The 24,432-nt window shown below is 31.0% G+C and overlaps 1 protein-coding gene across 4 annotated transcripts in view; it reads left to right on the plus strand.

Moving 5' to 3' along the window:
* The window catches only part of LOC129228153 (fasciclin-2-like), a 57,611-nt gene that overhangs the window by 19,027 nt on the left and 14,152 nt on the right, over positions 1–24,432 (plus strand). For all 4 annotated transcript variants that reach the window (XM_054862805.1, XM_054862803.1, XM_054862804.1 and 1 more), the window contains exons 9-12: positions 1,204–1,321; positions 4,572–4,745; positions 5,150–5,409; positions 7,125–7,314. In XM_054862805.1, the coding sequence (XP_054718780.1) occupies positions 1,204–1,321; positions 4,572–4,745; positions 5,150–5,409; positions 7,125–7,314 (742 nt within the window). The remainder of the gene's footprint in view (positions 1–1,203; positions 1,322–4,571; positions 4,746–5,149; positions 5,410–7,124; positions 7,315–24,432) is intronic.

A 24,432-nucleotide genomic window follows, 5' to 3' on the forward strand; every position in this document is an offset into this window, starting at 1 on the left:
TGACAAAATCGTGAAAATTTTTGCATATCCCATCCTGGGTTGTTCCGATTGTTAGGGATGGCGGCGAGTCTTGTTGGAAAACATATGGCCTCCTATGTGCTACAGTAGTGATCCAGTGCTTGACAACTCTCTAATACCTTGATGTAAGCAACAGCATTAATTCTGGCACCTTGAACAAAAAAAAAAAAAAAAAATGTGAAAGCATCACATTTCCTTCACTACTAACAACACCAAGAACTGTCACTGAAGCTGAAAATTTGGTATGCATAACTGTTGGTATCTCATCGGGGCTTTTACACAGCCGATGATTATTTTTGCGGTTCACCTTTTGTCCCTGAACAAAAATTCTTCTCATCTGAGAAAAACCAGAGCAGTCCTGGCTCCTCGGAATGTTGAAGCTTGTTCAGAAGGCTCTTAGCTCTACCTTGGTCCTGCCAGACATAAATTGTCCTCTCCTCTGACGTATGATTTGTAATGGAGGTCCTCATGAACCATCATTTCAAGAGTGCAGCACTTTCTGAATTGGTCTGCCCGGTAGCAAAGGAGATAATAACGGCATGCCTCTTCTTTTCTTGTGTAAGAATAGAGTCTGCCATGTCTATCTCCAGCGAAAAAAATCATATGTTTCTTGTAAAGAAAAAATCTTATGTTTCTGTAAAGCACAGAAAAATGTGGCTCCTATAATGTGTGTCCTCAAATAGCTGCCGCACCCTGTATATGCATTTGTTTTCATTTTTATTTTAATATATTAAATATTTTTCTAAGCACTCTGTTAAGTTATGATCTGTCTTCATGGATTGTGTTAAAATTAGTTTCTTTGTCAAACTTCTAATATTGAAATTTTATACCCTTTTATAATTCCTTTTATTTTTCTGGTGACTGTTGTAATTAAATACTATAAATAAGAAAAATAGAAATTTTAAATACAAAATACAATAATACAGTAAATAGAATTTGGTAGTAAATTTATATGAATGTTATAAGATATAAATTAATGATAAATGTTACAACATATAAGAAAATTTTGTATTTTTTAGTATGGGAAAGTCGAGGAAGTGTTAAGCTGATCTAGGATAGTCACCCTGATTAAGGATTTCTTTGTAACCTAGAAACATTTTAAAAATCTTTTTGTAATTGCTTCCTCTCACCTTCTTCAGAGGCTCTCTGTCTTTTTATTCAGAAATAAATGTTATTCTGTTCCAGGTGCGGCCCAATGCTGAAGGTGGAGGCCGAGGTGGCCAAAATGTATATGGAACATACAAATGTCAAGCGGAAAACCCTCATGGAACTCAGTACACCCATATTGAATTACAGGAAGCCCGTGAGTTCTTGCAAATATTTACAAAAGCAAATTTTGTTTTATTTAATTTTGTATTCTTTCAATACTCAATTGAGCCAACGAGAAGCAAAGTGATGTGGACATTTTCAAGTTTTGAGTAAACCACATTTAAAGATACCATCCTAGATAGGCTTTCATTGAAATTCTTTTCTAAACCATGCTGTATAGCAACAACTACCAGGGCTACTAGTACCATCTCTTGCCCCAAGACAGAGGAGAGGTTCACCTACCATGTGTAATGGTTATCTCAAAATTTTCAATCTTTCAAAAAAAAAAAAAAATGAACCAATTTTGCCATGCATAGAATGCTGTTTAAGCTTTTTGCATTTGTTAAAAAAAAGTTTTGCTATTTTGAAAGAACAACTTGTCATGTAAGCAACTGAAACTGGGTTTTTCCTCAAAGCTATGCAATATATGCTATATGTGATGTTATGATTGTTTATATAGAATATTTTGCTGAACTCTTCTTTGAACTTTGAACATATATGAAAAAGTCATGTCTTGTTTCAAATGAACATGTGCTGTTTAGCAGACTTGAAGCATACACACACTAATTTGAGCAATGCGCCTTCTTTATGCTTTAATAACCCTGAACCTGGTTATAGAACATAGGTACGTGTGTATGTGTGTGTTCTTTTTTTTCTTTGTCTGTTTGAATTATGTTTAAAAATGCACTGTACTCTTTTTGTAAATCACATAAGTGAATACTGATCTAGTTAATTACTTAATATTCTGCCATTTCTTTTAGGCCAAAGGTAAATATTAATCTGGTATCTTGAACCAAGTATCAATTATTTTCAAAGTACACTTTTATTGAAAGTTATTTTATAAAAAAACATTTTAAACAGTTAAAATGAATCATTTAAACTATTTTTATTACATTTTGGGAATGTTTTGAAATTATTCTGCAATGTGTTATATAATTTTGTCAAAAATTACGAAAAAGATATAAGAAGATGGATATTTTTGCGTTGTAATTTATGTTTAAAAATGCTGTTTAATGTTTTTGTAGAAAAATATTTAAATATTTCTATGTATATTACATTTAAAAATTAAAAAATAAGCGAGAAAGTTTCTCTTGCATAACTGTTTTTGTTTTGTGTAACAATGCAATAGCAGTGAAAGATAACTTTAGTTTAACAGATTAAAAATATTTCTAGAAAAACTTAAAACAATGTATTTAAACTATTAAATAGCTCAATTAAGAATTTGTATTAGGAATAATGAATTTGCAAAGCAGTTGTACTGTCAGGGCTCGTAGGGGTCATGGAAATCCTGGAAAGTCATGGAAAAAATTTAAGCCAATTTCAGACCTGGAAAAGTCATGGAAAATTGAAATTTTCAATAAAAGTCATGAAATTTTATTTAAAGTCATGGGAAAATGTCGTGGGCAAAGAAAAAACAACAGTAGCTCAAAGAGCATTAGAAATTTTGAGCGATTTAATACACATAAAGCTATAAAAACTGGAAAATTGAACAAACTGAATTTTGAAATCTAATTGCATCCACTTCTGTAGCAGCCGCTCTTCTTTTTTTGCAATATGTTTTTATTGCTTAGATATCACTCATTTTGAATTTACCATTATATTTTCAACACTTTTTAAATTTTACATTTTGTAGTAGCGAACTTGCACATTCTTGATTTTGCGACGCCCAGTCAAAATAATGCAATTCAACTGCATCCTAGTTTATTTCCATCACTCGTAAAAACTTCATTATTAAATTTATAAGAGTTTATCTTACTTTGTTGAAGGTTTTGGAAAATAAAGATCTTTAGTCAGTCGATAGAATACAGAAATGGGGAATTCTAATACCCACTCTAAAACAGTAGTGCCCAACGTACGGCCAGCAAAACGAATCCATGTGACCCACTCTGCTACTTTCAATGTCAGGAATAAAACACTTGTTCTGGAATTTCTAATTCTATTAATTTATATATATATAGTAAAATCCCTCTAATGTGGACATTAACGGGACAAATTTTTTTGTCCGCAATAGAGAGGTGTCCGCAGGACAGGGGTTTAATAATGTTATTTGCATTGGAACTGGGGAATTAAAAATTGTCCGCATAGGATGGGTGTCCACCTTTGAGGGGTGTCTGTTAGCTGGGGTTTTACTGTATTTGAAAAGGTGGATTTGACTCAAAAGATTTATTTACTGCGGAATGTTATTTTTTAAATAAATATCTGGCTCAGAAACATGAATTTACTAAAGAGTGGCTTTACTTTAAGGATTCAAAATACTGTCAAGTTATGTGGATGATTAAATGCACAGTTGATACTAAAAAACAACTTTTGAAGCAAATATTATAAAAACTTAGTGATGATTCATTCAAACTTTGTCTCGTTCATTATCATTCTGCCTGTATATAAAAAAAAAACTATTAGACATTTAACCATCATTATATTACATTCACTGTATTTTTACTTTGCTTAAATTTATACGAAGAAGACAATACTTTAGGTTTTTAGGTTTACACTGATATATTTTCAATGACAAGTAAGTGCTTCGATGAGGTAGCGGTATTCACGTAGAAGTTTTGCTAATGCAGGGATGCCCACCTGTGGGGGAGGGGGGTCATGGCGCAGACTACGCCATTAAAATTTTTAGGGGGGTATTTTAAGGGGTATTTTTCTCATCTTTGGGAGGGCTCTGACTTTGGTGGAAGGGGGGTCCGCGCGATATTGATGGGGGCACCCCTGGTTAATGCTCATTTCCGAAAAAAATTGGCAAGTTTTATATTATGTTGTACTATTCTCTTTGTGTAACTAGGTCATGAAAATGTTTATGAAGTCATGAAAAAGTCTTGGAAAAGTCATGGAATTTTTTCATCCAAATAGAGTATGAACCCTGTACTGTGAACATTGTAAATTTTTTGCAACCCGAATTAATAAACACTAAGTCATTAAAATTATAATATTAATATTTATTTTTACATATTTGTAATATATTGCAAAAGATTTTAAAAAATCATTCACAAAAATATTGAACTGAATCATCAGTATCAGCCAAGTGGAATATTCGGCTATAGGATTAAACAAACCAAATACTAAATGATAGCAGAATATTTGTGTTACTTTGAACTCGGAAAGTGCCCTGCGCTTTTACCAATATGTGTAAAATACAATTTTTCTTTGATAATCTAAAAACTGACTTGGAGAAAGTCTGCTGCATATTATGAAAAAATGTATTTCTATAGCAAATAATTTTGCTGTGTTTTTCTCCCCTGCAGGAAAACCAACAGATGTACGTGGAGTTCAAGTAGTTAAAGAAACCGCAACAACTATGACCTTCAATTTTGATCCACCGGCTAATGATGGAGGCTTGCCTATTTTGGGATATGTTGTCAAATATCATGCTGAAAATGAACCGTATGAAGAAGCAGTTGTATCTGACTGGAGTGAAGGTGCATATTCCTTGATAAAATTGTTACTAGGGATGATGGTGTTCCGGTATTTTACCAAATTTCCTGTATAGTAAAATCCCATCACAGCGAACTTCAGGGGTCCTCAAATTTTGTTCGCTATAGCGAAGGAAAGCAACAAGAAAGTTTTTGTAATGGTATTCATGCAATGTATTAGAAACTAAATTAGGACTGCAAATTCATTTCATTGTAATGAATATTTGGTTGTATTGGTATTTGTTGTAACAAGATTTCACTGTATTCATCTTCGAAAATACCGGAAATCCAGTGTTTTCTGGTAAACTTAATTTGCTAAAATTTAAACGTTTCTTAACCTAAGACCTTTGATAAACAAATTGATTAATTGCAGTTAACCAAGTTTTGCTCTAATTTTTGTTCATTTGCAGGTTCTCCTTACGTATTGTCAAATCTGCGACCTAGCACAACTTACCTGTTCCAGTTTGCAGCACGAAATCAGGCAGGAGTTGGGGAATGGAATGATGAGCGTCGTCTTTCAACGCGAGCAGAATCTGCTCCGGAGGCACCCAAATTTATCACTCCTGGTGGAGCGAATGTTAGTGCCTATCCTGATAAATTTGTAGTGAGGTGGACTGTTCCTTTGGATAATGGAAGGAAAATTGATTACTTTGAACTGAGATATTTTGAAGTAAGTTTGCATTTAATTATTCTTCAACATAATTTTAGATTCAGATAGTAAAGAGATTTAATTATTGTCATATTTGTGTAAAAGATGTCTGCACAAAAGTTTAGTATAACTATTTGGCTGCATTTACCAGATGTTTAAACTAAACTCTTTACAATTTTGTAACATTGATTGAACTCTTAATTAATGCCATAGTTAGATTTCTTTCTTTCTCTTTTTTTTTTATCTAATCCAAAATGACGTAATTAAATTTGATGATTTATTTTTAAAAGTAAATCTCTCTCTCTCTCTTAACATTCTTGAATATTTTTCTAGTGTTTCTTTTTAAGAACTGATTGAATTGAAAACTTTGTGTTTAAACTTAAAACTAATTAAATCCTTCCCATTCCTTATCAGAGCTGTTATCAGGGGGATAGTATGTTGTTGATGCAACACTCAAAAGTCCAGAAACATTTAATATGTTATTCAGTCTTGGTTACACAATAGGGAATTAAAATAATATTAGACAAAAATCAACAGATTTTAAATGCACCACGCACGTTGTATGGATAACCAATGTATCCATCCTCTGAGTTATTTTATATCAAGTTTTTTTTTTTTGTAGTGTCCACATGTATGTACAGTCTGACCACAAAATGTATGTAATGGACAATCAGCCAAGTTAAGATGATTTCATCTGAATGAATCTAGTTAGTGAGAAGGGAAAATAGCAATGGGATACTGATGCTTTTGTTTTATAATGTCACTAGGGCCTTAATAGTTTATTGTATTCCTTGAGTTGAAAATGAGGGGAAACAAACAGAGTTTCTATGGGAACAACAAAAATAAAATAAATTTTTTTTCATTTCGTCCGGAAATGTAAAAGCAAAATGGTAAGCTCAAAGCTATGTTGTAAAATATATCAATTAATTTTTGTGGTGATAATATACATTGAGTATCGTTTAGATTTTTAAAAATATTGGCGTGAACAAATTGTCTTTTGTACAAAACTGCGTCTAAATAATTTAAGAGGCAAAAGCACCTATTTGTAACGAACTAACTACCACCCTTGTGAACTAATAGATATGTCTATTTCTGCCTATAAACCCAATGTTTGCCTTTTCATATTATTGATGGTCAGTCTAAATATTTGTCTTATCTTGCATAACTTAAAAAAGATAAGATGTAGAAGATTGAAATTTCACACATAGGGTTTTTTATAGTCAAGTAGTGCACCTTCCTTTTCTTCTTTCAATCAGATCCTGCAAAAGGACCTTTTTTATTTTTATTTATTTATTTATTTATTGTGGTAAATCAATGTTAATTTCAATGCAAACTGAAGTAATGTCCACTTGGCAATTAAAAAGTTTTAAATTTAAATTTATTTTGCTATCTGGTCCCTAATTAATTAGTTCTATTATTATTATTATCAATATTTTAATATTATATTAAGTTGAATTTTGAATTTTACTAAATTGTTATTCAGGCAGAATCCTCTTGATTATTGTTTTTTCATTAACATTGCACAATGTTTTTTTTTTTCTTCATTCCATTAGCATACATTTGAATTTTGAAAACTTACATCACTTACTTTGTTTCTATTAAAAAACAAATACTCTGGTAATCTACTTAATGATTCTTTTAAGGACATGCTAGTTATTTTACTTCACCATCATATATTCTGCATAAACAATGACCATTTGGTGGGCATGTTACTATCCTACATTTCTTGTTTTCAGGCTGAAAAAAGAAAAGAACAGCCTTGGCGGCGAATAGGTGAAGTTGTTTCTCAAAAAATTTATGATATGGATAGACCCTCCTATGAAATGACAGGATTAAAAGGAAATTCCTTCTACAAAGTGGAAGTACGAGCGCACAATGATATTGGATTCAGTCAGGATGCGACTATGGTCTTCCAGACTGCCTCAGGTAGAATTTCTTTAAGCATAATTTTTATCTGAATGCAATTTAAAAAATTTTTACTGCGTGATGAAAATAACATTTCTGCTACCATATTTACTACTTTTTTCTTCTTTTTTTTTTTCATTTGATTCTATGTCAACCATTTTCTTTTACATTTAAATATGATATTTTCATATCTAAAACTTTAAAAACTATGATTACATCTCAGAATCTATATTTATTTAAAATTTATCTGCCTGATGTGGTTTACAATCTATTCCACCCTTTGGAACTATTATCATAATACGAATATTGATGTTCTTTTCGCAACAATAGCATTCATTTATTACACCATGTTCCAGATCACTAATCTAACCTGTCTTGCTCATTAGTTCACATGTGCACATGCATGGGGTCATGAAAATCCAGGAATATTTTTACACCATTCAATTACATTTCAAAGCAAGTTCATCAAGGATTACTTTCAAGGTCAAATATACGCTATTCCTGAAAATCATTGAACCTTTTCAGTGTCAGACTTTTATGAATTCTAGAGAAATACAGACGAACCCCGATTTAACGAATTCATCGGGGCCAAAACTTTTAGACGCTCAATTGGGGTTATATTGGGATGAGGAGAAAAAGAACTTACCTTATCTAAAAGCCCTAATAAGTAACTGCACAAAAATATTCATAATTAGACAGTGTACACTTTCTGCGACTTATTATACAATAGTTAATTTGAAATTTTAAAGTACTGAGTAATAGATGTTTGACAATTTAATTGATACTTGACTGGAAATAGTTCTATCAACTTTATAGAGAGAAAAAAATGTGTCATTTACACCCTGCAGTGTAAAATGTTTTTACAGTTTCCAGGCAGTGTAAAGCATTTGCATCAGAATCATTATCTATTGGTTGCCCTCTCGCCCATCAAAAATTGCTGATTCCAAGAAACATCTTTTTCTGCTTCGGACAAGATGGGTGTATCTTTTGGAAAAGAATCCAATATTTTCTAGTTTAAATTGACAAAAAAAAAAAAACTTTCCGGTTAAAATAATTTTTTAATTTGGGGCTTATTATTCGGTAAATGGGGATTTTTACCTTTATTTTAGTTGGGAAGAAATAAAAATACTCTTAAATCGCGAAATTCATTAAATAGAGGTTCGTTAAACCGGGGTCCAACTGTAATTACGTTACAATTATGTTCTGTAAATTCAGTCGTGGAGTTTCAGAGGATGAACAATGATCTAAAAAGAAAAAAACAGTCATCCTGTTGTATATTAAAGTTAGAAATAACACTCAGTTATAAATTTTACATATTGTAGTTTATATGCTTTGTACAATTATTTTACAAATAAATTTTCTTACAAAATAGTATTTATATTTGTGCAAATATATACACTACATACAAAAAATCCAATTTTTTTTGTACGAAATTTCAACAAACCTACAGAAAACTTGACTACATAGCAAAAAAAATATTCTACTGAAATTTAAAATAATACTCTCTCTCCTTAATACTTGATGCAATATGAGCCTTTAAAGGAATAAGCTTTTAACTGCTCATACACTAAAAGTAATAATTTATCATAATTTTATCGCTAAGTGTGCATTGGCAACTTAAAAAAAAAAAACTCGGTTGATTATCGTAAAAAGTCGGAAAGAAATTGAGGTAGTGAGAAGCAAAGGGATGTAAGTGGCAGTACAGTAGAGAACCAATTATACGGGAAGTTCAAGACCGTCGCTATCCCGGATATCTGAATTTCTCGGTTTTCTGGATCGCTAAAAAGCGCTATTGGCTGATTGTTTGTAAAACTTAAATTACTATAATAAATAGTTATGCATATTAAAATACTCCTGAACAGTTCAGAAAACAGTTCAGAAATGCTTATAAATATCGAAATGTTAAAAACTAATAGTAAATAGAGAGAATAATTTAAACACCAAAACACTACTAATCTCTCATAATGTCTAACTCATAATACCTGAGACCCTCACATTCTGTTTGGAAAAGAAAGAAAAATCCATCACTTTTCGATACTTTTAAACGAAAGCAAATGAAGGAAAGGGCAAAAATGGAGTTTTTGAACCTAAATGTGCGAATTTCCTACTATAGTGTATAAAAGAATTCACTTCAGAAGAAAAAAGAAAAGAAGCTTTCATAATCACTTTTTTTTTAAATTTTTTAAAATTTTTTGTAAAGGTTTTGTGTTTGTGATTACGGTAGCTATTGATAACTAATGCTTTTGTACTTCGTTAATATCAACAGAAATTTGATTTATGAGTTCTTGCAGCGTTAATAGTCTTGCGTTTAATTGATTTCTAGATTTCACGATCAACTAACTATCCGGAAAATTCGCAATCTGGTTTTCGGCGTTTCCCACACTTTTGCTACGTTACTTACACCAAATGCCTTTAATTAGAGGCCATTCAATAAAATACTGCATTAGAATGCGACAATATTAATTTCCTTGGCTTTCAGTTGGAATAAAATACGAAAAATTCAGACTTACGAATGTACTTCTTAAATTTTGCCCTGCATAAAGGATAATTTGAAGTTAGTGTTTGCAAACATTTTCCCGAGTTTCCGTGAGTAATACAGTGTTTATTAAGAAATCTTTCATATTCTTCTGGTATTTCAGAAAAAATGCTTGATTTTTCAAAAATTGTCAAAATGGCGGGAAAATCAGGGGAAAAAGTTGCCGGTTTTCTCTTTTCCCGGTTTTTTGGTTCCCGGATAAAAGGTTCTGCACTGTATAAAGATTATGTCCTAGGTAGGCTTTCATTGAATTTTCTTTTTAAATCATGCTATACAGCATTACTTACCAGGACTACTAGTACTCTCTTGCCCCAAAACAGACGAGAGGTTCCCCTTCTATTTGTACTGGTTATCTCCAAATTTTAAATTTTGCCACTTGTATCCCTTTGCTTTTCTCACTACCTCAATTGATCTAGTATTTTAATGATTCTCAAAATGTATAAAATAATTGTACATAGCAAGGAAGTTGTTATAACAAAAATAATATTTTCACAACAATTTTATGAGGTCAAATGAGAAAAACTCAAAATGTTTCTTTAATTATTTTAATAACAACTAGAGAAATGGTTTTGATTAATTTTCATTAGCTGTTTGGGGAACAGTAGTGGTAAAAGTATTGTAAAAATGCATGTTCCAAAAAAAGATGTTAACAAATTTTGATGGTGTGATATTATCACACAATAACTCTCAATTGAAACAATGCGTAAAACAAAAGCAAACTGACAGTTATTTTAACTAACCTGTCGTTATAAGCAGTAATAAGTAAGTACATTTTTCTGTAAACATTGCTTAATTTCCTTTTGTTTGGTTTTAAAAATTTTATCCGTCCGTTATTGGTGTGCCAGACAACATATTAAGCAACGACCTATGTCATGTTTTGTTCTTTTTTGAGCTTCTAAATGTACTTTGCCTTGCCCTTAGAAATTTTTAAAAAGTTTAAAATTTTATGAGATTTACAAGCAAGATAAAAAGCTAAAGGATAAAAGGTAAAGGTTAAAGGATAATTCAAGGTTGTGTCCCACTCACCTTAAAATATTGAAGCTCTACCATATTACATTTCTGAAGGAATGTACGTGTGTAGTTTATTTTAATTGTTCTTTTGATGTGCTGCACCTCTTTTCTTGATGCACCTTGTGACTGCATAAAGCTATTTCAAAAATCAGCTAGCAAATTTTAAATATTTACTGCATGTGCCTCACTTGAATGGTTGAAAAAAATCATGGAAAAATAGTTTAATTGGTTTTATTTAAAAAATCACTCTTATAGCAAGATGTTTGAACATTAAAAGCATTTAAAAAAAAAAAATCTTTGTTTCTACTTACTTATATACTGATTTTTAATTTTTGAAATTTTTTTTGAAGAAAATTCCTGCTCTTGACTTTTCCACAAATCAGCTTATGTTCTAAAATATATGTTGTTCTAGTTCTTTTTTTTTCTTTCCCATTTTAGAATCATTAGTATTTGTTTATTAGGTAACTTTCCATTTGGTAGAATTTCTTAACATGGTTGTTTTGTTTTACTATTTAAATCTCCATAAGTTCTTAACTTCACAGTTGCTTACAACATTTGTAGCTTAAATTAATCTTTTCAAACTGATTAAGCTGCAAAATATTTATTTCTATGGTCTTTACACCCTACTTGAAATTTATGACTTTTAACTGTCGATTTTATGCTGCTAATGGGCCGTTTGAGAAATGTTTTCATGGCTTCAAAAAACTTTAAATTATTGAGTAAATGCCAATAATAGACGAGAAATTAGAGGATTTTTCAAAAGCAACTTTTTATAACAACTAGAGCCCCCCGCCCCCTCCTTTTTATGTAAGATTGAATCTTGTCAGATTTTTCAAAAAATAACATGCATAATCATATGAGTTAGCAAGAAATCAAAGCTTATTTTATGTTCAAAAAAGTAAATCATATGATGGTATGTATACAAATTATTGTCATATTTATGGGAGATGCTTACCTGAATTTTTTCCTGTGATTTTTTTTATGTATTTGCAAATAGTATTCAGAGTTATCATAATGTAAATAAATTTCGTTATTTCTTATTTTGGGTTTCTCAATTCATTTCTCTTATTTTGTTGACCTTATTGACGCTGTAGTAATTTCATTTTTGTAAGATAAATTGATTGTGTTCTGAATGAGTGATGTTTAGTTGATTTGAATTTTTGATCTGAATCTACTTACAACTGCTTCATTTGTTATTAATTATAACACCTGAACTTGTTAAAATTACACCTGTCGAGAATCTCTGCAGAAATTATGAAATATATTAAAAGATGTGCCATTGTTGTATGATGTTAATTGGATTTGTTATGCACCTGCATGTCTGGGCTTGTCTCTGCCACTTTTTTCCTATCTCTGGTATCTTTCTCTTTTCTAGATCCGAGCAAAGGTTCTCAAGGCCACCTGCACACGCACGGTACACACTTCTCCTCTTAACTCACTGCATGGTCACCCTTTCCTCTTTTTTCCTTTTCTTCCTTTTTTTCATTTGCAACTAATTTTTAAAATAAGAGCTAAAAGTAGTATGATACGGGGATGGCCAACCCGTGCCACAGCGGGGCATAGCAGAGTTATAACAGTGGCATGAGAAAAAATAATGAAATTTTTTTTTGAATCTACAAAATAATTATGTTGTCTTCCGAAACTTTCAAAAATTTTTAAAACCCTACTCATACTGGAAAAAGGAAAAGAAAAAACAAACACTTACACAGTTTAAAATCTTACTTTTGATAGATTTGTATTTAATTACAATTATGTAATAGATAGATCACAGCACAAAAGTTCTTAAAAAATAAGCAATCAATCTTCTTTTGTGTAGATGCTTTTGCTTTTTTGTTTCGACTTTGGAGCAAGAAGATTATTAACACATCTCACATGAATGCAAGAACTATCCACTAAAAATGATGATATTCCGAACTACGATGGCTATAAAAATATTACCCTTATTACAGGATTTTTTCAGTGCTAGTAATGATTTTCAAAATGGAATATAATACTTTCAGTTTCACTAATCCTTTTTCAATTTTTCTTCAAGAGGTTTCTAGCTATGCACCTCCTGAATCCAAATCAAAATTACTGACATATAAAACCATACTACACTTAAAAATTAATAAGGAACTTATTTACACTGCTAGTAATCCAGATTGTTTTGAACTTTGGGAATTTACCTGCAAGCAATTTTCCTCATTTATATGATTTTGCTGTTCTGATATTGTATATTTGTGTCAGCATGTGTTTCTAAACAAATGTTACACTAGGTACAAAAGCTGCAAAGTCAAAATACACATTATCAATAAGTACAAACTTTTTATAATTATCATGAATAATTAGTTGTTCCAAGTTATTACACAGATCTTAACTGAAAATTAAAATTATTATTTAAAAAATGTTTATTAATAATAAGTCCCGGGTCATTCCATTTTAAATCAACAAATTTTCAAAAAAGTTGTTGCATCACCATTTTTGATTTTGATGAAAATTTGCATGTGCATTCCTTTCATTTTATTTAATTTTTTTTTTTATTTTTAAAAAATTTACCCTTTGATATATAGGCCATTTTTGTTGTTGGCAACAGCAAAAATTGAGCATTTTGATGCTTTGTCTTATGGACAATAACTTTTTTTCTATCAAAGCTTTTGAGCTCAAACATAGCTCATTGGAAAGCTAAGAAAAAGATCTTTTCAAACATGATATCAATAAATTTCAGCTTTTAAAAAAATACCAATTTTTTCAAGGTCAAACTCGCGATGAAAAACTATTTTTTTACCACTTTTGAAAATTAAAAACCCCATGAAGGGTTTAGAATAACAAGCCCTATTTTTCATCATATATTTATATGCATGGTTACTTATTGTATAAAAAAAAATTGGCTTGTTACTCTGCCCCCTTTATGAGATATGCTCCCTCAAAGTTGAAAATTTTCAAAAAAAAATCCAGTTTTCAATGCTAAAAAAATGCATGTGGGGTGCTAGATAAAAATTTTTTTTATTTGTGGCATTTTAAGTACTTTTTACCAGCTTTCTAACAAAATAAAAATTGTTTTGTTATTCAAAGGTGTTTGGCAGATATAATGTTCTGAATTTTCAAATAATTGCGTTGAAACAACGCAGTTTCCCCCCCCCCCCCCCCACTTTTTAATCTTAGTTTTTTATTGAAATGTATTTATATACCTTATTCTTTGCTTTAAATGGTTAAAAAAAAGATTAAGATGAGTTATGACATATTGCATTTGAACTTTAAAAAGACAATTTATCATTTTTAAAAGTAAGGGTCATAAATCTTTCAATGTTATTTTCTTTAGTATTTTCTCTCGCGGAGAAGCGTTGATAAATAATCACTCATCATAGGTGTGATATTGTGACCTCTTCCTTGTTCAGACCATAGTTCTGATGCAATCAAGATTTTAAAAATGTCTTGCAACTGAACCCAAGTTTGGTCATTATCACTTGATTTTTTAAATGATGTTCCAGGCCCTTTAGGATGAACAAGTGGATCCTGTATTCTTCTTTGAATACTTTTACTTCCAACACCTCCTAGCCACCAGTCACTATCATACACACAGCAAACATAATCTGATAATTTATTTCGGATTCTTGCTTTTCGTTTGGCAGGTTCGTCTTTCATGACCTGAAAAATTGTAAAATCTGAAGGAACAGACGCGTGTCTCACATGAATGTTATGTCTGTTGATAGGGATGTAGCTGTGAAAAGACTGAGTTTGGGGGTAATGGCAATGATGCTTTCTATCTTTTTTCAAGATCCTTTGCTAATATCTTAACATCATCACAGGAAACATAGAAAAATGTTAAACTATTAATATGTTTGGTGCAATAATCATGTACGTCTAATGGATTTAAGATTTGATTATTAATTGGGTGCTGTAAACTAGCCTTTCGAACTAACCTCTTTATTGTTCCACCAATCCCATCGCATGGGCCTTTCCCATGGGACATAGCAAAAAAATGCCACTATGTTTTATACCAATGTCCTCTTTATGGTGGCTGAGGTTAATGAAGTTCTTTCTGTTTTTATATTGTGCAGCAGACCCTTCTGAAAAGTAAGTTAATTTTGAAACTGAAGAGTGGTCCACCTTAATTTTTTCAACAAGGATACTTGCGGTAGGGATAAGGGGTTCCAGGTAATCACTTACAAAGCAAAAACTTTCAGCTTGAACATTTCCATTTTTTTGCCAGTATACAACAAAAGGATGAAGTGTGCATTGAACACCTAACCAGTGATAGGTCTGGATCTCATCTTGGAAAACACAAGACAAATTTTCTGATAAGTCCCCAAGTACCAATACTTCTACCTTATCCAAAAGGGCCCATATGAGATGAGGGGGAGGGGCAATTAGGGGCTCAACCTCCCCCTTAGAAATTAGAACTTCCTTGCTTTTAGTACTTTTTTCTTTGCAAAAATGTAAAAACATTTCTTCTTTTGCCATTAACAAATAAGTTATTTTTTAAAATTAAATTTTATAAACTCTAATTGGTACTGAAATCGGTTTCTACAGAGAAAATATCCTGCTAACTCATGAGGAAAATATCTGAGCCCCCCCCCCCTTTAAAATTTTGCCTATAGGCACCCATGCCCTTATCCAGAGCGTCTTTTTTTGATTTTAAAACTCTGCTTGCTTACTGGTAATGAAATTGTGGCTCTTCAGGTGTTCCAAGTTTTTTACAACACTTAAACTATAATTCTTGCAAGGGGAGCTCATATTTCAATAAAAAAGTAAGATTAAAAAGTGAAAAAAAATTGTGTTATTTCAGTGCAATTATTTGAAAACTCAGACCCTTATATTTACCAAACACCTTTGAATAACAGAGCAACTTTTATTTTGTTAGAAAGCTGGTAACAAGTACTTAAAATACCACAAATAAAAATTTTTTTATCTTGCCCCCCCACATGCATTTTTTTAGCGTTGAAAACCAGATTTTTTTGAAAATTTGCAACTTTGGGGGAGCATATCTCATAAAGTGGGCGGAGTAACAAGCCAATTTTTTTTATACAATAAGTGACCATGAATATAAATATATGATGAAAAATAGGGCTTGTTATTATAAACCCTTCATGGGATTTTTAATTTTCAAAAGTGGTAAAAAAATAGTTTTTCATCGCAAACTTTGACCTTGAAAAAATTGGTATTTTTTTAAAATCTGAAATTTATTGATATCATGTATGAAAAGATCTTTTTCTTAGCTTTCCAATGAGTTATGTTTGAGCTCAAAAGCTTTGATAGAAAAAAGTTAATTGTCCATGAGACAAAGCATCAAAACGCCCTATTTTTGCTGTTGCCAACAACAAAAATGGCCTATATATCAAAGGGTAAATTTTTTAAAGACAAAATATTTATTTTTTTGAGGTCTAGAAAATAAAAGGAATGCACATGCAAATTTTCATCAAGATCAAAAATGGTGATGCACACCCCATTTGTTGATTTAAAATGGAATGACGCTCCCACGTTTTTACATTTGTTTTGTTATTTTTAAATCTTCACTACTCATATTTAAATCTTGAGTAAAGCTCACATGAATCATCCTATAAATAATGTTTTACAACCTTTGAAAATTTTCCAGTAGGTGAGAAAAATTTAAAGTGGCATGCATGTTCTTAGTTAGTGGTACTTTTCCCTAGAAGGTTGGCCACCCCTGGTATAATGTATGAACAATTGTGTATAGTTTGGCTGATGTTATAAAACATAACTTTTGTTATGTAAGCACAGTGTCTCCCAAAAGTGTTCGTACACTTGGAAATTTTTTAGTAAAACCAAAATAACACAAAACTGAATTCGAATATGAAGTCCAATATTTTTTCACATCATTCGTATATCATTCTAAATAAAACCCTGTAGTTTTTTCAAAATATTGACGGATCTTTTTGAAATGGGTCAAAAATCGAAAAGTCGGAGAAATAATACACCACAAAAGTCACTGTACACTCAAATATTTTCAAATAAATTCATGATTAAAATTATCATAAGTGGATTTTTATTATTTTTGCATTGTGTTGACCCTTAAAAGTCATTTGGCTTTAGTTTTGTATTCATTTATTCCTTAATATTGTGCTTATTACTTTAAAATGGCTGGTTCGTAAAAAAACGCTAACACCAATCGAAATTTGAATCTTTTCCTCACAGTAGCGGTAAATTGGTTTGAAAGGTCTCTAAATTAGTTAATTTATTCCATTCTATAGTAAAGTGCTTGATAAAATGCTTTAAAGAAAATAATCAGACCAAAAACAAGGTAAGAAAAGGTCAACCGACAAAGTTGACAAAGCGTGATTGGAGATTTACAGTTAAAAAATTTATGAAAAATACACATTTGAGTACTGTAAAAATTTCTGCAGAGTTAAATGAAAATTTTTACATTTTATTTTTACCCAAAATTGTTCACCAAGTTCTCTGATAAGCTGGATTAAATGGGACCTCTTTCTGCAGAAATTTTCTTGGCCGTACGAAAAACAGAAAGCTTACGCTTTTCGTCGCAAAATCAATGATAAATAAACTCAAAACGTTTTGGAATTATGTCTTACTTACAGATAAAAATGAATTCAACATTTTTGGTTAAATTGTTGTATAATTGTAAATAGAAGAAAAAATTAGGAACTTAATCTTAAAAACGTACTTGGACCAGTTAATCAGGATTGTGAAGGTGTTCTTGTGTGAGGGTGCGTATCAGCATCAGGACTTAGTAGTTTGGAATTTTTTGATGAAAAAATTAATTATGCTGTTCATTTAAATATTTTAAAAACCAATTTTAAACTCGTAGCCAAAAATTTGGTTATCGGAAACAACTTTTTTTTTTAATCAAAATAACACTAAGAAGCATATGGTTATCAACGTTTGCATCTAGTGCCTCAAAAATTGTTCTAAAATTGAGAAAATACCCCTTCAATCTCCAGATTTGAACTTAATGAAACATGTTTAGAGATATCTGGAGGCTAGTTTATGAAAATAAGGCTTTGAATCGAAAATAGAGCAAGAAACAGTAAGACTTGAAGTGTGGTTGAACACTAGAAATTACGCAAAAAAAAAAAAAAAAAAAAAGTAAGAAAAAAGAATAAAATCTATTCCCATACGTTTAAAAGGTGTTTTTGATACTGTTTTATATTCTACTAAATAATAACTTAATAAAGGGTTAGATTATTCAATAAGAAATAGACATTTTTTAAAGTGTACAAAGACTTTTGTGAGATAACATATCCGGCACTTTTTGGTTTTTGATTTTAAAAAAAATTAAGTTTTAATATTTTTAAAAACATTTTCATGTAGTTTTGTTGAAAATTGATCATAGATCTTATAATTAAATACCTATTACAAAATAAAAATTCTAACCAATGGATAAGGTCCTATTTCATCAAAGGCGTGGGTGTACGAACACTTTTGGGAACCTCTGTATTAATTTTGATTTTACTCATGACAATGTTTTTACATGTTCCATTGTGATGTAAATTAATTTTTCACTCTTTATCCTCAAGTATTTGGTCAAAAGTAGAAAAGAAAAGGTCAGGCCTAAATACGACTTTTTCTACACCAATGATATTCTTTTCCTGTTCAGGAAATTGTGAAGTTTAAAAGATGGGGGGGGGGGGCTATTCTAGGACATAGTAGTAACTAGGATCTTAGGGGGCTAAAAGTAAAATTTCAACCTAAGTTGAACCATAGGCATAATAAGATGATCTGCTTCTACCCTGTTTGCATTTATAATTGTGCCCTAAGATTGATCACATTAGGTTTGCACTTTACCTTTTTTATTTTAGGTTTATGTGTTATTTAAGTTACTTGCTGCAATAAATAAAAACGTACCACTATATTTCCTATCTAAACATAACGAATTTATATGTAAACAACAAACCAAGGGTGTTTGTGATCCTAAAATTTTGGGCTGACCACATATTCTAAAACTAAAAAGTTATGGGAAAAAAATTAATTAAATGCTTTTTTTTTAAATCAGTGATTTTTGTACGCATATTTGGGGGGTGGGGATTGTCGATCTTTCTCATAGTTTTTGAAAATATTACTGCTTTCAGAAAATTTTACTTGAGTTCACTATCGCCCCTGCTACAAATGTCATCTGTATATTCTGCTGAGTAGTAGATTTTTTTTAGATAGATACATATGGATGCCTCAAGTGCCAAATCCATTTACTCCACTTAAAAAAAAAATCCTTGTTTCTGCTTTAATAGTGTTTTATCAATGATTAGCATATGAATTTATATTAAAGTTTTAGTTCAGTACATTTCTGACCATGTGATGGCAGAAAATGTAATACGAGGGCCTATTCACTCCTAGGGATAACACTATCTTATTCATAACTTTTCTAGACTTTTTGTTATATGGAGTTAATCGATTTGGCAAGTGAGGCATCCATATACAAATACTCCAATTTATAAATATAGTTATAGTTGTGTATCACTTTGAGTAATTTCTTTAAGTACATTCTTTGAAAATCATTCATTTGTCTAGCCAACTTTTTTTGCAGAATATAAAAAAAAATTGACTGCCAACTTATTTTAGGTTTGTTTTTAAAATATTCAAATACTTAAATAAAATGAATGTATTAGCTTTTATAGCTCAACATCCGAGAGTAGTTGCATTAAGTTTGTCACATATGGTTCATATGGAACATAGGAAAAGTATTTAAGGGGAAAAAGGTGAATAATGCATTTGCATTCTTATCAGCCAAACTATCACAAAGTAAGATTCTCTGGTATTTCCTAATTTTTAACATCAATATTTCCTTGAAAATTAATAGAATGTGATCATAATAATGTATTTTAACTAGAGCGCAAAAGAAACCATATTGCTATGCCAAGGCAATGTTTTTTGCAGTATTCTTGCCATAAATAATGTGTAATATAAAATGTATAATTAAATAGATTAACAGTCCTCATGCATGTATTTTTCTGCACTTTATAAATACTATTTTCTTAAGCAAACATATTTTATGTAGTTATATTTATCGCTTTTTGTTGCGTGATAAGACAGTAACGTTTTATATTATTGTTAAGACTTATGCAAGATGTCATCCCCTAAAGTTTCTATTTCATAAAATTTTAAGGAGCTAAGGTATAATAATGTAAAGTACCATATCAACTACCTCTTACCATATATTTATAATTTGAACAACCATTTTCTCACTAAAGCTTACTTGTCCTTTTCAATAACTGTGTGTTTTATATATGTATGTGTGTGTGCGTGCGAGCGTGTGCATTTTTTTAAATAATTTTTCTAACAGGACCTTGTGCAGTTACAGGGCTGCCCACCTAGGGTGCACCATTGAAATTTTTCGGGGGGAACGGATTTAAGGGGTATTTTTCTCTTTTTTTTTGAAGGAGTTTGCTTGTTTTTTTTTGGGGGGGGGGGGTCACCCCTGACAATTAGGAGTTGTTCTTCATGCAATAAGTTACAGCAGTTCTGTGAAAATGTAACTGATTAAATTTGAACACAGAATTAGAAATGAATGATAATTCAGTACTACAAATTATCAAAGACCTTTTAATGTTTTAAAAGGTTTGATTATTATAATGTGAATGAATTGAATAACTCTCAAGATGAGGAGTGGTATAAAATAAAAAATAATAAAAATAAAAACACTTAAAATATGAACTATTTTAACAAAAACTTTATTTAGTTATGTGGAATAACCAAATTAATTTAAAATATTATACATAAAGCTTGTGTGAATCACACACACACACACAATATTCGCTAACCAGTGCATATCAAATGAAAACCATTTCTAAAACTCTGTTCTTGCTAAGAAGATTTTTTTTCTTCTAATGAGCAAAATGTTTTCTTTCTTACAACAATGAGAACTAGTACCCAAGTTCAAAGTTTTGATGTAAAATTTTTCTTGTACCTTTTTTCTGTTCCTGTTTCAAAGCTATTCCTTGCTCTCAATTTATCAATTTAAAATTTTAATTTAAAAAAATTAAATTTAATATTGTGTTTAGTATAGCTACTCAATATAAACAATTTTTTCGATTGGGAACATAAATGTGTAAATAAATTCAAACAAAACACACTTTCAAATCAAAAATTAGAAAACAATGCACATAAAATTTAAAATATTGCACTTTTTTTTTTTTTTTTTTGTCGTCATAATATTTGATTTCTGTTTAGTAAAACTAAATGTAATCATGTTGTGTTGAGCAAATTATGCAGTGTAAAGGAATCATAAATAAAAGCTACTAATATTTGAATGTTGCAAAGAAAGGTCTGTGTCAATGGAAAGAAGTTAATCCAGCAATGGAAATGTTAATAACAACCTTAAAAAAGCAAATTTGCAGAAAAAAAAATCACACATGTTTCTTGGTCATCAGAAATCCCCTTTCATTGCAAGAAGATATTGTAATTAAACATGAAAGAATGACATGAATTTAAATATTTAAGAATATGTTAATGAATTTCTTTTTGTTTTTAAAAAATGCATAAGTTTTATAATTTTTTGCATGATTCAGCTGTGATATAGGGCAGTGCTTCTCAACCTTTTTTATTTTGCAGCACACTTAAGAAATTTCTAGATCAACAGGGCACACTAAACTTAATTTCGCAATGGTAATATAGAAATGTTTTTATCATTCACTGGTAAAAAGACGGGAGGGGGGGGGGGGCTTTTTCATGACAATGTAACTAACGTGGTGTGTTTGAATTTATTTAGAAAGTAGAAATATTTGGAATGTATTGAAGTTGATAATTAACAACAAAACTACCTATATCAGACTTTACAGAAAATTTTACTTGATATGTTTCAAAGCATTCCTGTCAATGTTTTTAAAGTGCACAGTGCAGTTAAACGATTTATCCAAAAATGTTTCAAGACAGAAGTTAGCAAGAAATCAAAACCAAGCAAGAAAGTTAGCAAGAAATTAAACCTAACTTCCGTTTGACACTAATGAGACACTTGAGCCTGCTTTGAGGATCAAAGCCGTTTGATATTTGGCTCTATGCTGGACACGAAGTTCTTGATCAGGCTCTTTAGAGATGATCTCTTGCTGTTTTTTATAAGTGTGAGGATTCAGAAGTTGAGTTCGCAAAGATATGTAGTTGAAAATTGTAGCAGAACATCAATAGCAAGACAAGAGATGGTAGGATGCTCATTTTAACCAGCAACCAAAATTCGTCCAGAAGCACCTCAAGAAGTACGGTCGCTCTTGAGGTCCATAAATTCTTCACGAGCCTTCAAAGAAAGGTTTTTAACTGATACATCCGCAGATGAAGAGAATGGAACGCGAATCCAGTCATACTGTTCCATGTTAACATTCTTAAAAAGTGCTTAAACTTGTCCTGAAGTATAATTAAATGTTCTGCCACCACATTCAGCAGTTTTTCTTCCATGCCATTTCCTTTACATATACCATGTTGACGGTCCGTTTGAACATGTCCAATGAGCCATGCTCTATTTCTTCTCTCAACAGCTGAATTTTTTATTTGAACCAGCTTAGTTTGTCCGTACACGTAACCCAAATTCTCTTCATGTCCTTGCATTTTCTGATCCAGTTCGTTAAGGTGTTCAAAAATGTCAGCCATGTAAGCTAGTTTTGCAAGACAATATTTGTCTTGCAACAAACTGGCGTACTGCATTTTGTTTTTTAAAATCAAAAACTGTCGTACTTCGTCCCTCAATTCGAAAATTATTCATAGTACCTTACCACATGAAAGCCAGCGAACATCTATATGAAGAAGTAAGGAGTGGTGATCTGTCCCCAGTTCTTCATAAATTATATGGAGAAAAGGCGAGCATTTTATGAAATTCATGACTTCAACTCATCTGGTAAGTTCTTTGCCATGAGAACTTCATGGTGGAGGAAACAGTGTATGGTTTTAATTTCTAGTTTGCTAAGTCTCAGAACTGAGCTTTGAGAAACTACGATAAAAGGAAATTAGTATCGGAACTGGAAAAGAGGAAAACAAAAGTTAAAGAAAGCTGGGGCTAAAATTCTGGGCAGGAGAGTACGATCCGTGCCTGGGGGAGGGGGCGATACTCCCGTTTGCGAAAGATTTAGAAAAAAATCTGTACAATGAGTTTATTTCATGGAAATTAGAATCTGTTTTCAAAAAGTGAAAGTAATGGGATCACAAAAAGTTTAAAAGAGGTGGGGCAGCAAATTACGCCTCTCCTCTTATTGGGTATGTCTTATTGCAGATGATCGACAGGGTGAATTGAGAAGTTACAGAATGATAGAAACGCTATTCGGTTGTAACTTTAAAATAAAATGCTTCAAGGCTCTTTCTTTTTATATAACTACGAAAATACTGCAGCACACCGGGTTCCTTGTTGCGACGCACCAGTGTGCCGCGGCACACCGGTTGCGAAGCCCTGATATAGGGGAAAGTGTGGCAAAGTGAAATGGTTAAGATGACTGAGTTTTTTCAAAATGAACAAATCGGAAATTTGTTTTGAAAATTACAGTACATAAGGAAAGAACATATTTTATAATAAAACTTGCGTTGAAACAGTGTTTTTTATTTTTGGCAGTAAATTTGAGTCTTCAAAAAAAAAAAAAAAGTAGAAACTTTTCAGTTTTTTTCACAGGGCAAAGTGAAAAATAAAATATTTTCCCAATGAAATACTTTCTATTCAATTGTAAAACATATTTTTGATCAAAAGAATCAGTAAATAAAATGCTGAATAAATAAAAGATAATGAAACAATATATAAATGAATAATTAAATGAATAAATCAATTAATATAAGAAAAATAAATGAACAAGTAAAAGAATGAATTTATTAGATAATAAGTGAATGAATGAATAAATAAGTGAATTATTAACTGTAGGAATGTAAATGAATTAGGTAATAAATGAAAACGTAAGTGATTTATATTAAATGATTGAGTGAGTAAATGAAACAAACTATTTTGCTTTGCCCCATATGTACTTGGCTAATTGTACAAGTTATTTAAAATACAAATAAGCTCAATATCATCTAAATTTTTACTGCATTAAACATTAGGAGATCTCAATTAATATTTAAAATGTTAAGAACAAGAACTCTCATTTTATAGTAACAGGGACATTCCAAGGTATTTTTAAAATTATGTAGAGTCCGTAACGTGACCTTTTTTTGCCATAACTTTTTATTTACCGTTTGATTTGCAAATAATTTTAATTTGAGCTGGTGTGTTGGTAGGAAAAGATCAAAATAAAATAATATGCTAATCAAACAGTAAACTAAAAAGTTATGGCAAAAAAGGTTACGTTACGGACTCTACATAAATGTCAAAAATACCTTGGAATGCCCCAACAAAAATAATTTTAGGGTTACAACAAAATATTACAATATGAGTATCATTTTTTAAAAAATGCCTGTATTACCGAATGCCTTCATCTTATGCCTTAATCTTCGGCGGTATTTTTTTTCTGTCTGGAATATAGTACATATGGTACTACATAGTTAAAATAATACAGGTGGAGCTAAACTAAAAGCAGAGTAAATATTTCACCATTTCACTTTGCCCCATGTTCCTCTACCTAGATCTTAAATTAGAAATTGTCATCCAGCATCTGAAACTGATATTGGAAATTTGAAAACATTGTGTGACTTTTAAAAATTTTGATTTTAAGCTATCATTTGTAGTAATTAAAAAAAGAAAG

The sequence above is a fragment of the Uloborus diversus genome, chromosome 8 (genome assembly GCF_026930045.1).
Source record: "Uloborus diversus isolate 005 chromosome 8, Udiv.v.3.1, whole genome shotgun sequence".
In the NCBI taxonomy this organism is placed as follows: Eukaryota; Metazoa; Arthropoda; class Arachnida; order Araneae; family Uloboridae; genus Uloborus; species Uloborus diversus.